Source organism: Pongo abelii, chromosome 15 (genome assembly GCF_028885655.2).
Source record: "Pongo abelii isolate AG06213 chromosome 15, NHGRI_mPonAbe1-v2.0_pri, whole genome shotgun sequence".
NCBI lineage: Eukaryota > Metazoa > Chordata > Mammalia > Primates > Hominidae > Pongo > Pongo abelii.
The window spans coordinates 99,866,022-99,879,739 of record NC_072000.2 but is presented as its reverse complement, the minus strand read 5'-3'; the positions used below and the strand labels follow the sequence as shown (position 1 = coordinate 99,879,739).

General features: G+C 51.4%; 1 protein-coding gene across 5 annotated transcripts in view; it reads left to right on the top strand.

Moving 5' to 3' along the window:
• The window catches only part of SYNE3 (spectrin repeat containing nuclear envelope family member 3), a 109,595-nt gene that overhangs the window by 45,497 nt on the left and 50,380 nt on the right, over window positions 1–13,718 (top strand). For all 5 annotated transcript variants that reach the window (XM_024231911.3, XM_063715725.1, XM_024231910.3 and 2 more), the window contains 3 exons: window positions 2,436–2,608; window positions 4,164–4,473; window positions 13,054–13,215. In XM_024231911.3, coding sequence (XP_024087679.3) covers window positions 2,436–2,608; window positions 4,164–4,473; window positions 13,054–13,215 — 645 coding nt within the window. The remainder of the gene's footprint in view (window positions 1–2,435; window positions 2,609–4,163; window positions 4,474–13,053; window positions 13,216–13,718) is intronic.

Here is a 13,718-nt window from a genome sequence, read left to right as displayed (position 1 = left end):
TCCTGCCTTGGTCTCCCAAACTGCTGGGATTACAGGCATGAGTCACCACGCCTGGCCTACTATTATTTTTAATCAAATTAAATCTCTCTCTGAATGGCAACAAATTCATCCTCAGCCATGCGGTGGAACCCTGCCCCTGGGTGGTGTGAAACATCCTGGGTGGATAATCGTATTCAGTCTAGAACATTCCACACTGGCCCTCGGGTCTTTAGGCCACACTGGCCAGTATGGTACTTTTGTTTTCCCCATCGTTGCTCGCTGCTGAGAGGGACTCGGGGTCCCTGTGTGGTTACTTGCTGTGGCCACCACCCCCTGGGCCCCTGCCACATCCTGCTACTTGGCCAAACAAACCCTCTTTCCCTCTCTTGAGGAATCTCCCCATTCTTCACTCTCCCTGAGCACCCCCCACTCACATGCACACAGAGACAGCCTTTGGAAGGAGCTTGTTTGCCTCACTCTTTGATAACACAGGTAGGAGGGGAAGTCCTTCTATGCTGTTATCATCATCGTCATCATCATCGTCATCATCAACGATTATTGTATGGAGTAAAAAAGGATGGGGAGCATTGCCCATTTGCACACATTGGGGAAGGGTCTACATAATTGTTCAACAGTTTACAAAGTACACTAACTTATACCCATGTTTAATTCATAGTGTTTTTATTTTATTTTTATTATTTTTAATATTATTTTTTGAGACAGGGTCTCACTCTGGCACCCAGGCTGGAGTGTAGTGGCTTGATCACGGCTCACTGCAGCCTTGACCTCCCAAGCTCAAGCGATTCTCACACATCAGCCTCCCAAGTAGCTGGGACTACAGGCATGTGCCACTACATCCGGCTAATTTTTAATTTTTTTTTTTTTTTTTTGTAGAGACATGGTCTCACTGTGTTGTCCACGCTGGTCTCAAACTCCTAAGCTCAAGCAGTTCTCCTGCCTCAGCCTCCCAGAGTGCTAGGATTATAGGCATGCAGCACTGTACCTGGCTAAAAGTGTTTTTAAAATTAATATTATAACCCTGGGAGGTGGAGAAGCAGAGACTGTTATCGCTGTCTCAGGATGAAAAAGGGAGACCCAGAGTAGTCTAGTGACCTGCCTGGGGTCACACAGCTGTCAGTGGGGCAGCATTCCACATGGCAGGAGCTCCTCCTTCACCCCAGCCATGGGGAAGGGTCAGAGACAAGCAGGCTGCTGGGAAGACAGTCTAAGGACACTGACCGCTAACCCCCAGGGAGACAGGCTGGGGAGCTGAGCTTTAGCTTTAGGCCATGCCTGCTGTTAGTAAAGACAGATCCAAAGATAAGGATAATAATAATAATAGTGAGCAGGTAGTGATTGGGATGCGGTGTGGGCTGGGCAGCGTGCTCATGGCTCTCCCTACATTACCTAATGCTTATCTTCCCTCATTCTTAGGCCTGGAGAATGTAACTCCCATGACAAAGGTCACATCAGTAGTAGGGAGTGGCCGTGGGATTGGAATCCAGTCATATTTGCCTACAGAGACCAAGCCTCAGCTGCCACTGAACTGGAATAGTAACAGCAATGACAATAGCTAGCATTACTTGGACACTTACTATTTGCCGGACATCATGTGTTGGTCTTAGTCCTCCAAGAAGCTGACACCAAGATGAGATGAAATGTGCATGGTATTTATTAGGGGGATCACTCCTGGGAGAATATGGGGAGGAAGGGAGCCAGGAAAGGCTGGTCAGAGGGTTGCAGATGTGACCTGAAGGCCAGGAGAGCAGGGAGGAAGGAGCAGAGTGAGGAGGGGCCATCTCAGACTGCTGTGGGTTCTAAGACAGTTTGCAGGAACATCAGCTGTCTGTGAGTTACAGTCACTCACTCAGCATCTCCCAGGAAGGAAGCTGCTTCAGTGTCCCAGCTGCTGTTGGTCTCTGGTGGGAGCAGCCTCAGGAGCAAGGTGCTGGTGCAAACTGCAAAAGACAGAGATGATTCTGGAGCCTCAGCTGGGCCCCGGGTTGGGCCAGCTCCTCAAAGTCCCCCGAGAGGTAGATGCTCACACTGCACACTGAGACATGTACCTCACATGCATTTTCTCATCGTTTAATCCTGAAAAAAAATCTGAGAGATAGATATGATTAATACTTGCACTTTACAAATGAGAAAACCAAATCCAAGGAGAGAATGAAACTTGTCTGAGTTCACACTCTAGAAATGGGCTGAGTGGGGAAGGAGAGGGCCATTCATCGGACGGCACCCAGCATGCTAATCGCCTTTGCTCCCACCTCCTACCCTCAGAGCTATTAGCAGGTTGCCCAAGACCCCACAAGAAGGGGTGCAGGGGCTGTGATGTGAATCCCAGATCCTCTGGCCTTCGAGTCCTGGCTCTTTGCACCATGCCACTGTCTTCCCAAGGTTGTGCCTGTCTGCCTTTTGCCAACCCTGGAAACTGGCTTGTGTGTCCACAACAGAAAATATGCCAGCTGGAGCCCGAGGGGCGTGTGAAGGTGGACCTCGTGCTACGGATGGCCGAAGCCCTCTTGGCATGCTGCCCTGGGGACCAGAAGCCCAGGATCCTGGCCCGGCTGAAGGACATCAAGGCCCAATGGGAGGAGACAGTCACCTACATGACTCACTGTCACAGGTAGGGCATCCAGGGCCTTTGTCCACAGCTGCCATTGACCCTCCTTGCCCACTGCAACACTAGCTTGGGCCCTCTGCCCAAGAGACATTTTTCCAGTCCTGGGATTCCAGGGGACAGGATATTCTTTTGGGATTAGGGCCAGCCCTGCCTGCCTCTTTCTAATTATAATCAGGTCAAATGATGATAATAGACACTGGGAACCCAGCGTGTTTTGCCAACAATTCCTAAGAGACTTACCATATGTGCATGCTCCAGAGCATGGCACAATGGCTCTGGAGAAAGAAGGCCTGGGGCCCTGCTAGCACTGTAGCCAGATTCCCTGCTTGTACCAGGAAGCTGGGTGGTGGTGGGCGGGGACAGGGGGTGGTGGGGAGCAAACACTCGGACAGACCTGGCATTGACCCTTGTCTGCTGGTTACTTCCTATGTGGCTTTGGGAAACTTACCTGACCTCTCTGAACCTCAAGCACCTCCTCTGGAAAATGGGAGTAATCAAGTGCTCCTTGAAGGTTATCAGGAGGTTAGAAAGGGATAGCAAATGTCAAGAGCGAGACACACTGCTTGGCACAAAGTAGGCCCTCAGTAAACAAGAGCTGCCAGGATCATCTCCATTTTTATAAAGCAAGGATGTGCATGGAGATGGGAATGACTTTGCACAGTGCTTTCTGCTTTCTAAATCCTTGCGCTTGAAATTCCGAACAAAGTGTCTTGATGTTGGCTGGGGAGATAGGACCACCTCCATGTTAGAGATGGAGAAACTAAGGCAAGCGAAGAGGCAGGGTTGCAGAGTGAGTTCACAGCACCCCTGGAACTCACACGCAGGCTCCCAGCCTTCCGTCCCCACTGGGTGCAACGAGCCCACAGATGCAGATGTCACAGATGTCAGTGGGGCAGCATTCCACAGGGCAGGAGCTCCTCCTTCACCCCAGCCATGGGGAAGGGTCAGAGACAAGCAGGCTGCTGGGAAGCCAGTTTAAGGACACTGACCACCAGCCCCCAGGGAGACAGGCTGGGGATCTGAGCTTGAGCTTTAGGCCATGCCTGCTGTTAGTAAAGACAGATCCAAAGTGCTCTGCAGGTGACTGGACACGTCCCAACCGCAGTCTGCTCCTAATATTAGTGGATGTTTGTGTGCCAGGGGCCTGGAGAAACTGTGTTCAGAGCCCCAGTGCCAGAGAGAAATGACTGGGGGTGTCTGTGCATTGATAGAGGGAGTTCACGGCCAGGATTTAAGGTGCTGGAGGTAAAGGGCTCCCCAAGATGCATCCCCAAAGCTGGTGGTTCTGGGAGGAAGTTTGGAGTCTGAGCTCCCCTGGCTCCTACCCTCACGCAGGGAGCTTATTTACTGGGCAGAGGGTCTTATCCAGTAGGACTGAGGGAGGGTCTAGAATCTGGAGTGTCAACAAGCTGCCCAGGTGACTCAGGGGCCAGAAAGGGGATCATCATGCCCCCAGACCACAGCCCCCTAGTATTGGGGAGGGGATGACAGCACGGACCCCCGACCCGGGAGGCAGGTGGCTGGTTCCCTCACAACCTTGAGGTCTCTGTACCCACAGCCGCATCGAGTGGGTGTGGCTGCACTGGAGCGAGTACCTGCTGGCCCGAGATGAGTTCTACCGCTGGTTCCAGAAGATGATGGTCACGCTGGAGCCCCACATCGAGCTCCAGCTGGGCCTGAAGGAGAAGCAGTGGCAGCTGAGCCACGCCCAGGTGCTGCTGCACAACGTGGACAACCAGGCAGTGCTCCTGGACCGGCTGCTGGAGGAGGCAGCCTCCCTGTTCAACAGGATCGGTGACCCCAGCGTGGATGAAGATGCCCAGAAGAGAATGAAGGCTGAGTACGATGCAGTGAAGACCAAGGCCCAGGTGAGGGTGAGGCTGAGTGGGCTACATCTTCACCCACCCATCCATGTATCCACCCTTATCTACCCATTCCAGCCACTGTTTGCCTACTATCAAGCTATCTACCTACTATCGATCTATCTTTCTACTATCAATCCATCTACTCACCTGTTCACTATCCAACCACCCTCCCATCCATCTGTCTACCTACCCACCCATCTACCTCCCCACTAAATCACCAAATCTCCCCTTCGCTATCCACCCACACACCACCCCATTCACCTATCTACCCCACCATTCGTTCATCCCTGTATTCTCTCACCCATCTGTTGACTCACTCATTCATCTACTTCCCCACCAGCCTGATCAATCTGCTATTCATCTCTTCAACCACTTAATTGCCCACTCATTCATCTATCTACTCATTCACCTACCCATCAACCCAGCCACTTGTTCCTCACTCACCTATTCACTCATCCACCTCTCCACTGCCTACCTCTTCACCACCTATCTACCCACTATCTACCATCACCCACTCGTTTATCCCACCATCCACCCACCTAGCTACCCATCCCCCAATCCTCACCTACCTACTCTTCCACCACCCACTCACGCATCCACCATTATCTACCATCCAGATACCCAGTGTTTCGCAGTGCTTAATATACATATGGGTGTGTCGACCGACTGACTGTTGGACTGTGATGTTCACTTTGATCCAAACAGCTTCCCCCTTCTCCTCCTTTCTCTCTCTTCCTCTCTCCCTCCTCCCCTCCCTTCCTCCTCCTGCCCTTAAATCCTTCTCCTTCAGTGTTTTCTCCTTGCTCTCTCTTGCCCTTGCCCCAGCCCCTGTGTACATTCTCTGTCTGCATTTCCTCACCCCATTCTTGCCTTATTTGGAAACAGTTCATTGAGTTATCAAGTTCAATTACATTTGTTAGAAATTTTATTTGGTTCTGTATTATGTCTCCCTGTTCTTTTTAACAAATTATGTCATTTTCCCCCTGAGATTTTACATTCCTCCCAGATATAGTTTATATTTGCAGTCATTCTAAACATACGTATTTTACAGTCTCCATCAGATTTTTCTAGTGGCTGAAGTTCCAGGTCTAAGGCTGAAGTTCCACATCAGGCACCTATGTGTCCCCTGACATGGTAGATTGTTTCCTTGGGGGGCGTTGTCCTTTTGAGCTCTAAGCTCCACCTAAGCAGGGTGCATCTGCAGAAGCCCGCAGCTGGGACACCACCTGAGAGTGGCTTTCTGTTGGCTTCAGCTGGGCTCCCCCTGAGGTTTATCTTCACGACTCCTATTTTTGTGTCAGTGAATTGGCTTGGGGGTTCCCAGATCAAGCGGATATTCTAAATGTGAACCCCAAGCCAGAATCATACAACAGGCCCCAACTCCGTATTCTGAAGGGTGATTGGTTTTTTTGTTTGTTTGTTTGTTTGTTTGTTTTTAGGCCCAGGCTAAAACACACACGTTTCCTTCTCGGATTGTGTTTGTAACAATATTTTTTTTCTGCTTCACCCTTTGGCTAGTAGGGGCAGGCAGCCACTTGAGGCTCCGTCTTTTTGCAGTGGTCTCTGTTGCCTCTAGGCCCAAAGTCTCACTTCTTGCTCCAGCCTGAGCATTAAACCCAAGCTTCTAGTAACCAAGACTTCAGGCACCTGTGTGAGCTTAACAGGGTGGTTTCCTGGGCATCTTTACTTCTGGCCCATGGGACTATCCCTTCCCTTGGTGTGACGTGGGTCTGCATTGAAACGGTGTTTGTTATGTTACATTTTATCTGGCATTTCTGGCTCTCTAGTTGGCTGTAGCACTGGAACTGAACGTCTCCTGGGTTCTTCATGCTGACAGTTTAAGGGAAGTAAGCTCTATGATAAGCAGAGCTAGAAAATCCACCAGGAACAAGGCTCTGGCGCTTGGGAAGGGACTTGGATTCCAGGCCAGGCACTGCTGCTTCCCAGCTGTGTGGCCTTAGGGCAGCTCACCTGACCTGCACCCAGGTTGGGGGGCTGTATGGTTACATGTGAGCTCTTTGAAAACTGGCAAGCATTTTGCCAATATAAAGAATGACTTCTACTCTCAGTAGCCGTGAGAATAAATAGTAACAACAATGGCTGTTTGCCATGCAGCAGGTGCTCAGAACTATCTGTTGAAATAATGAGAACTCCACCCCTGCAGTTTGAAGGCAAGCAACCTGCAGGGCCCCAGAGAGGAGCCACAGGAGGCTCCAAGAGACTGCACAAGGTCCAGAATGGATGGGCAAGGCGGGGATTCGACTTGGCTCTTGCAGAGGCAGCCAATTGGCCCTCATCCGGCCCTGCCAAGTCTCGTGTGGCATGGGCAGGCTTCATGGCAATTCTCTCTCCAGGTCTGCCCCTCTGGCCCAGCTGGGACAGGTGCCTGGCTCCACAGCCTCTTTGCTGTGGCTTTACAGGAAACAGGTGCTTGTGCCAATCAGCAGAGAGCGCCTGGTGCAGGGTGTGGAGGAGATGAGATAAAAAGTTGTTGGTGTGTGTGCAGGTTTGCATGTAGGTGCATGGGTGTGTGTGCATGTTTGTATGTGAAGGTGGATGCTGGGGTGCTGAGTGAGCATCAATTCTGGCCCAGATGCCGAAATGATTGCTTCCAGGAGCCTTATTTTCATTCCAGGAGGTTCTCCCCTCACATGATCCAAAACGGTATAGACATCACAGCTCTTATCAGTGAGAGCTGTTTTCCTGTCTCTGACCTCATCTGCTCCCCCAGCCTTTTTATGAAGTAGATGGAGAAGTTGTTACTGGACTCTCTTTTTTTTTTTTTTTTTTTTTTTGAGACTGAGTTTCACTCTTGTTGCCCAGGCTGGACTACAATGGCACGATCTCAGCTCACTGCAACCTCTGCCTCCCAGGTTCAAGTGATTCTCCTGCCTCAGCCTCCTGAGTAGCTGGCATTACAGGCATGCGTCACCATGCCCGGCTAATTTTGTATTTTTTAGTAGAGATGGGGTCTCTCCATGTTGGTCAGGCTGGTCTCGAACTCCTGACTTCAGGTGATCCGCCTTGGCCCCCGAAGTGCTGGGATTACAGACGTGAGCCACTGTACCTGGCCTTTTGGACTCATTTTTTAGATTAAAAACATTCTGTGCATCAGACACCAGCGGCCCAGTAGAAAAAGCCAGAGGTGCTGGTGACTCCTAAGGTGGCACTCCCTGCAGCTGCACCTCAGGTCCTGGGTTAGTGTCTGCACCTGTGACCATCAGGATGAGCTGGGACCCTGGGTGCTTCTGTGGTCAGGCTGGGACAGTGAAAGACAGGTTTGAGCTGCTGAAGAGGGAGCCCTTGCGTCCAGGGCTCTGAAGAGGCAAAGGCCCACCTGGCAGTGTCCTGGGGCAGGAGCATGGGAGGCTGTGTCATGTGCGGAGACAGCAGTGATGGGGGAGGTTTGGGGTGCGGTGAGGGGGAGGCTCCCTCCATGGTGGAAGCCCTTGGAGTTGCCAGATGGCTGGTCAATGCTGATGCCAATGTGGAAATGGGGTGTTGTTGTTTGTGGGGTGGCTGGACCCTGCATGGAGAAGTGAATTCAGTTTTGGCTTTCTCAGCCATTGGCTGAAGCCCATGGCCCCTGATTAAGTCTTCCTGTAAGCTTGAGGACTTTGTTCTCACTCACAGGGAGCCTGGTCAGCTCTTAGACAGGAGGGCTGTGGTGTACCCTGGAGGTGTTTCCTGTCTCTCTAGAAGCTGGCCATGGGGAGAACTGAGGGGTAGGTGGGGCGGGGCCAGGCAGACCCCTACAGCCTCTTTGATCTTGTATTCAGAAGGTATGAGTGTGCATTTTTATGGGGTGAGGAGCTATAGCATCCACCAGATTCTATGGATGGAGCTTTCGTGGATCCAGAGGGTGCCATGTTCTTCCGAAGCCTGAGAGGCTCCTGAGAGGGGCAAACTTCTCCATTGCCCTTGGCCAGAGATTTAACCATTCAATCCTAAGCTCCTCATCAGCAAGGTGGGATGCAGCCCCAGGTATTGACCTCCTGGGTGTCCCCAGCCCTCCAGCCCCAGACAAAGTGGGGGGATTCTAGCCTCATCCCAAGGTGGTGGGCGCTCCACATACCCGGCAGCCCACAGAGATCCTTGGTGGTCCCAGCCTCCCAGTCCCTGCTCTGAACGCTTGATGAAGACCTCCCCTGCGTAAAAGGCAGTCCTCTGACTCCAGTGACAGATCAGTCCTGGTGCTTTCCTGGGGGTCCAGGCCTGGCCTCGGGGTGGGATTGGTCTCTAGGTTCAGATTAGTACCCCTACTTTTACCTATGAGAGCCCATTGCCACTGCTTGCCGTGCTAGAACAGGCCACTGCTCCAATGAGAAAAACCCATTTTTGACGTCCAACATGTTAATTAGCACAGCCTCTAGGGTTGATGGGGACAGAGCCACAGAAGCACCATGGGGTCCTCCCTGAAATGGAGCCTCTGTGACCACCTGCTGGAGGGAGATTCTTGACTAGGGCCAAGGCTAAGTCCAGAGGGGAGCAATGGCACATTGTCAGCCCACAGTGTTTGCAAGTGAAATGTAGACAGGGCAGGCTGGCTGCTGGGAGGGGCTTGTTTGTTTGTTTTTAATCCCGATTTAGTTTTCCCAAAGGCAGGCACATGGAAGCGTCCTCACCCCCGCTGCTTCCCGTGGCGGCCCTCACAGAAGGCGCGTCTGTCTGGCATCTTGGCCATGAATCAGAGCTGCTTGTGATGAATCGGAGCTGCTTGTGATGAATCAGAGCTGCTCGTGCAGCCCTTTGCAGAGGCATAAATCTGCACCACCCTTGTTAATTGGTTGGGTTTTGACATTCCTGACAGCTCTGCCCGCCGCAGATGGTGTAATTGCTGGGTCTAACAAGAAGGTTGAGCATCTTCCCGTTTGTCACCCTGTCATTCTCCAGCACGGCTGGATTCTGCCCTGTGACTGTTATGCCTGGCACGGATCTCAGCTGGATCCCTGCCCCTCCTGCCGAGGTCCTCTCTGAGCACCTGCTCCCCATCACACAGACTTTTATTTACCCTGGACTTCTCCGGGTGCCAGCACCTCATCCTTCACACACTGGGAGCCACGGCCGGCACTTCCATGGGAGAGTTCACTCCCGGCTGCATCTATCACCATCAGCGTGGCCAGGGGCCCAGCATTCAGCCTCTGCCTGTTACTCCTGACCCACTTTGTTTCATTAATGAGGCTTTCCTGTTGATGGAGGAGGCTCCAGGAGAGTTTGACGGATTTAAATAACCCTGCAGGAAGGGGAAGCCAGCAGGGGAGCTTGCCGAGGCCCCGGAGCCATCCTTAGGGCTGCAGGCGGGAAGCATGAAGGGGACCGTCCCCTGCACTTGCTCCACTTTCAGATTCAAGCAGGGCCCATGTTTTATAAGAATTTTGTCTTTCTTGATTCCAGTTGTAAACTATTTCATTACTATAACCTTAAAATAGGCTTTTGACTGGGCGCGGTGGCTCACGCCTGTAATCCCAGCACTTTGGGATGCTGAGGCAGGTGGATCATTTGAGGTCAGGAGTTCGAGACCAACCTAGCCAACATGGTGAAACCCCATCTCTTCTAAAAATACAAAAAAAGAGTTAGCTAGGCATCGTGGTGCACCCCTGTAATGTCAGCTACTTGGGAGGCTGAGGCATGAGAATCGCTTGAACCCAGGAGGCAGAGATTACAGTGAGCCAAGACCAGGCCATTGTACTCCAGTCTAGGCAACAGAGCGAGACTCTGTTTCAAAAAATAAAAAATTAAAATAAGTTTCTAAATAAGAATGTATGGTGCCTCCAATGTTACTTCTCTTTTTCACAACCCCAGTTGGAGTGCTCAACAATTTTTGTTGTTGTTGTTATTGTTGTTTTGAGACAGGGTCTTGTTCTGTCAGGTGAGATAGGCTGGAGTGCAGTGGTGCAACCACAGCTCACTGCAGCCTCCACCTCCCAGGCTCAAGCGATCCTCCCGCCTCAGCCTCCCAAGTAGCTGAGACTACAAGCGCCCTTCACAAACCCAGCTAATCTTTAAATTTTTTGTAGAGATGCCATCTCACTATGTTTCTCAGGCTGGTCTCGAACTCCTGGGCTCAAGCGATCCTCTTGCCTCCACCTCCCAAAGTGCTGGAATTATAGACATGAGCCACCATGCCCAGCCTTGAGAGAACGTCTCAGCTCTCTACTGAAGGGCTTGGTCCTAAGCCTAGGCTTCCCCATTTCTAAAATGGGGATGTTTTCTCCTACTTGCAGTGGTGGTTGCAAGGTTTATATGAATTCATATTTCTAGATTTGGTGAGGAGCTTCGCAAAGAAGAGAAAGGCATATCTGAAAGAGCTAAGGGGTTTTTCAGATGCACTTGTCCGCTCACTCTTCCCAGCTGAGAATGTCTGACTTAGCTTTGCAGATGGTCAGAACCCTCCTGGACAGGGCCTGGCTCCATGGTGAAGAGCTGAGGTCAGCCAGCTATGGTTCAGGCACCATATCCAGCCCATTCCTAGCTTCAGCCTCAGCCTTCCAAGTAGCTGAGACTACATGTGCACACCACCACACCCGGCTAATGTTTTTATTTATTTTTTGTAAAAATGACGTCTGACTGTGTTGCCTAGGCTAGCCTTGAACTCCTGGGCTCGAGGAATCCTCTTGCCTCAACCTCCCAAAATGCTGGGATTATAAGTATGAGCTAGAATGGCTTTCACATTTTCAAATGGTTGGGAAAAAATGAAAAGCCAAATATTTCTTGACATGTGAAAATGATATGAAAAACCTGTCAGTGTTCGTAATTAAAGTTTTATTGGAATGCGGCCATTCTTTTCATGTTATCTGTAGCTACTCATGTGCTACAACATAAGTTGCATGCCGGCGGTGGAGTAGCTCCATATGGCAGGCCAAGCTAAAAGCATTTCCTGGGTGGCCCTTGACAGAAACAGTCGATGATTTTGGAGTCTGACACTTGCCGTTGGAATCTTTTCTGTAAGACCAAAAGAGTTCTGCGATGTCCCAACTCCAGTCTGGACATTTGCAGAATAGGAAGGTTTTGTGATTGTTTGAGTATTAAATAAGATAACGCTTTGAAGTTCCACGCACACCTAGCATAGGTGCTTATTAAATGAGTCTCCTTTTTCCGTTTTCTTGGCTCTCTTTGGAAACTTCCCTCTGATGGCAAACACTCCAGATTTGTGCTTCCTGCCATTCAGGAAGCGTTCACAGGCCGTGCCCTGAGCTAGACCCTGGGAAATGAAATAACAGGGGCAGCCTTGTTTCTAGGAACCTCCTGGATCCCCCAGTGGGTGACGATGCCATGGACAACTGCTGTGATGAAGCTGCATCCCAGTGGTTTGGGAACTCAGAAGGCAGGCCGTTAATTCAGCCTGGGGCAGTGGGCACGGCCTCAGAGTGAGAAGGGGGCCTGGGGTTAGTACTGCAGGTGGGTACCCGCTGAAGGTCTCAGAAGACCTTGGAGAAGGCAGGAGACAATCAGCAATGCCTCGAGGTTGTTAAGCGCTTACCAGCTGCCAGGCTCTGTTTTAGGGGTGAGCTCTGGCCCATTTCATCTCACTTTCTCCCAGTGAGGCAGGTGTTATTAGCCATACCATATGGATGAGGGGACTTGGGCACAGAAGGGTTTAATTAGGTAGCCAAGGTGGGGCCAAGGTTCAAGCCACAGGCAGTGGGATCCCAACCCCAGGGTCTTGACTACTGGACCACAGAGCTACATCATGGGCACCTGTCCTTGAAATGCTAGGCTGTAAGGATTGGCCTTGGGCCTGGGGCCAGTGGGGAGCCGTGACGGGATGTGGGGAGACAGCACTGCGATCAGGGCATGTTTTGAAAAACCTAGTCTCTAGGAATACAGTGGGGGCTCATAGCAGGACACCATCGTTTTTCCAAATGTCAGCCACCCTCAGGACATCATCTTGCCCCTGTGTTGTTAAGACCTTTGGTAGGACTGGCTGAAAATAGAGATGATTCCAACCCATGCAACACATATCACCATATTCATGGGGAAATGGGGCAGCTTGCCATTGATTTGCACACCCCATGGACACTGTTGTGTAATGGAGCTAGAAATGCTGGTTTCTAGCATTCAACCCAGCTCAGATTGAATCTTGGCACTTTCCTAGCTGGGTGACCTTGGGCAAGTCGCTTTACCTCTCTGTATCTTGGTGTCCTCATCTGTCAAACTGGGACTGTAATGGTACCCCCTTATGGAGTGGTCAGGAGAGTTCATTGAGCTCGTATATGTCAAGCTCTTAGAGCAGTGCCCAGTGTGATGTAGTAGTAGTAGTGCTAATGTTGTTGCTGTTGCCGCACCTCAGTCTCGAATGCCGTTCCTAGGATGTGGCAAACAAGAAAGCCAGCTGCATAGTGACAGGGCCCAGTGCCAACATGCTGTGGTCTCCAAAGCCAACTCTCTTGGCATATTGTTTGTAAGGCAGAACAGAGTATCTGAGAGCTCTTTGTGTCTAGAGAAAGGGCTGGGGGTTGGTTGCACCCCCTGCTAACACACACACACACACACACACACACACACCCAGGCAGGCTACGGGCTTTCTGGCCTTTGGGCTGTCTGGGCTGGGGACCCTCATGGCTGGTGATTCTCCTCCCGCAGGACCGGGTAGATCTGCTGGAGCAGGTGGCCCGGGAGCATGAGGAGTACCAGGCAGTCGTGGACGAGTTCCAACTGTGGCTGAAGGCAGTGGTGGAGAAGGTGAATGGCTGCCTGGGACGAAACTGCAAGCTGCCCATCACGCAGCGCCTCTCCACACTGCAGGTAATCCCCAGCTGTGTCTCAACCAGAGGGACCCTAGGGACACTCACAGAGGGTGGGTTCTATGTCATAGTTCCTTTTTTTTTTTTTGAGATGGAGTCTCGCTCTGTTGCTTAGGCTGGAGTGCAGTGGCCCGATCTCGGCTCACTGCAAGCTCCGCCTCCTGGGTTCACGCCATTCTCCTGCCTCAGCCTCCTGAGTAGCTGGGACTACAGGCGCCCACCACCACGCCTGGCTAATTTTTTTGTATTTTTAGTAGAGACAAGGTTTCACCATGTTAGCCAGGATGGTCTCGATCTCCTGACCTTGTGATCCGCCAGCCTCAGGCTCCCAAAGTGCTGGGATTACAGGCGTGAACCACTGTGCCTGGCCCTTATGTCATAGTTTCTTTAATAGGACAGTGCTCGGTGCCACAGAATATATAAGAACCCATGGCCCACAGACCCCTGTGAGGAGAAGCGTGGAATCTAAACCAAGTCTAAACGCTTGGGTCCTCAGAGGCTTTA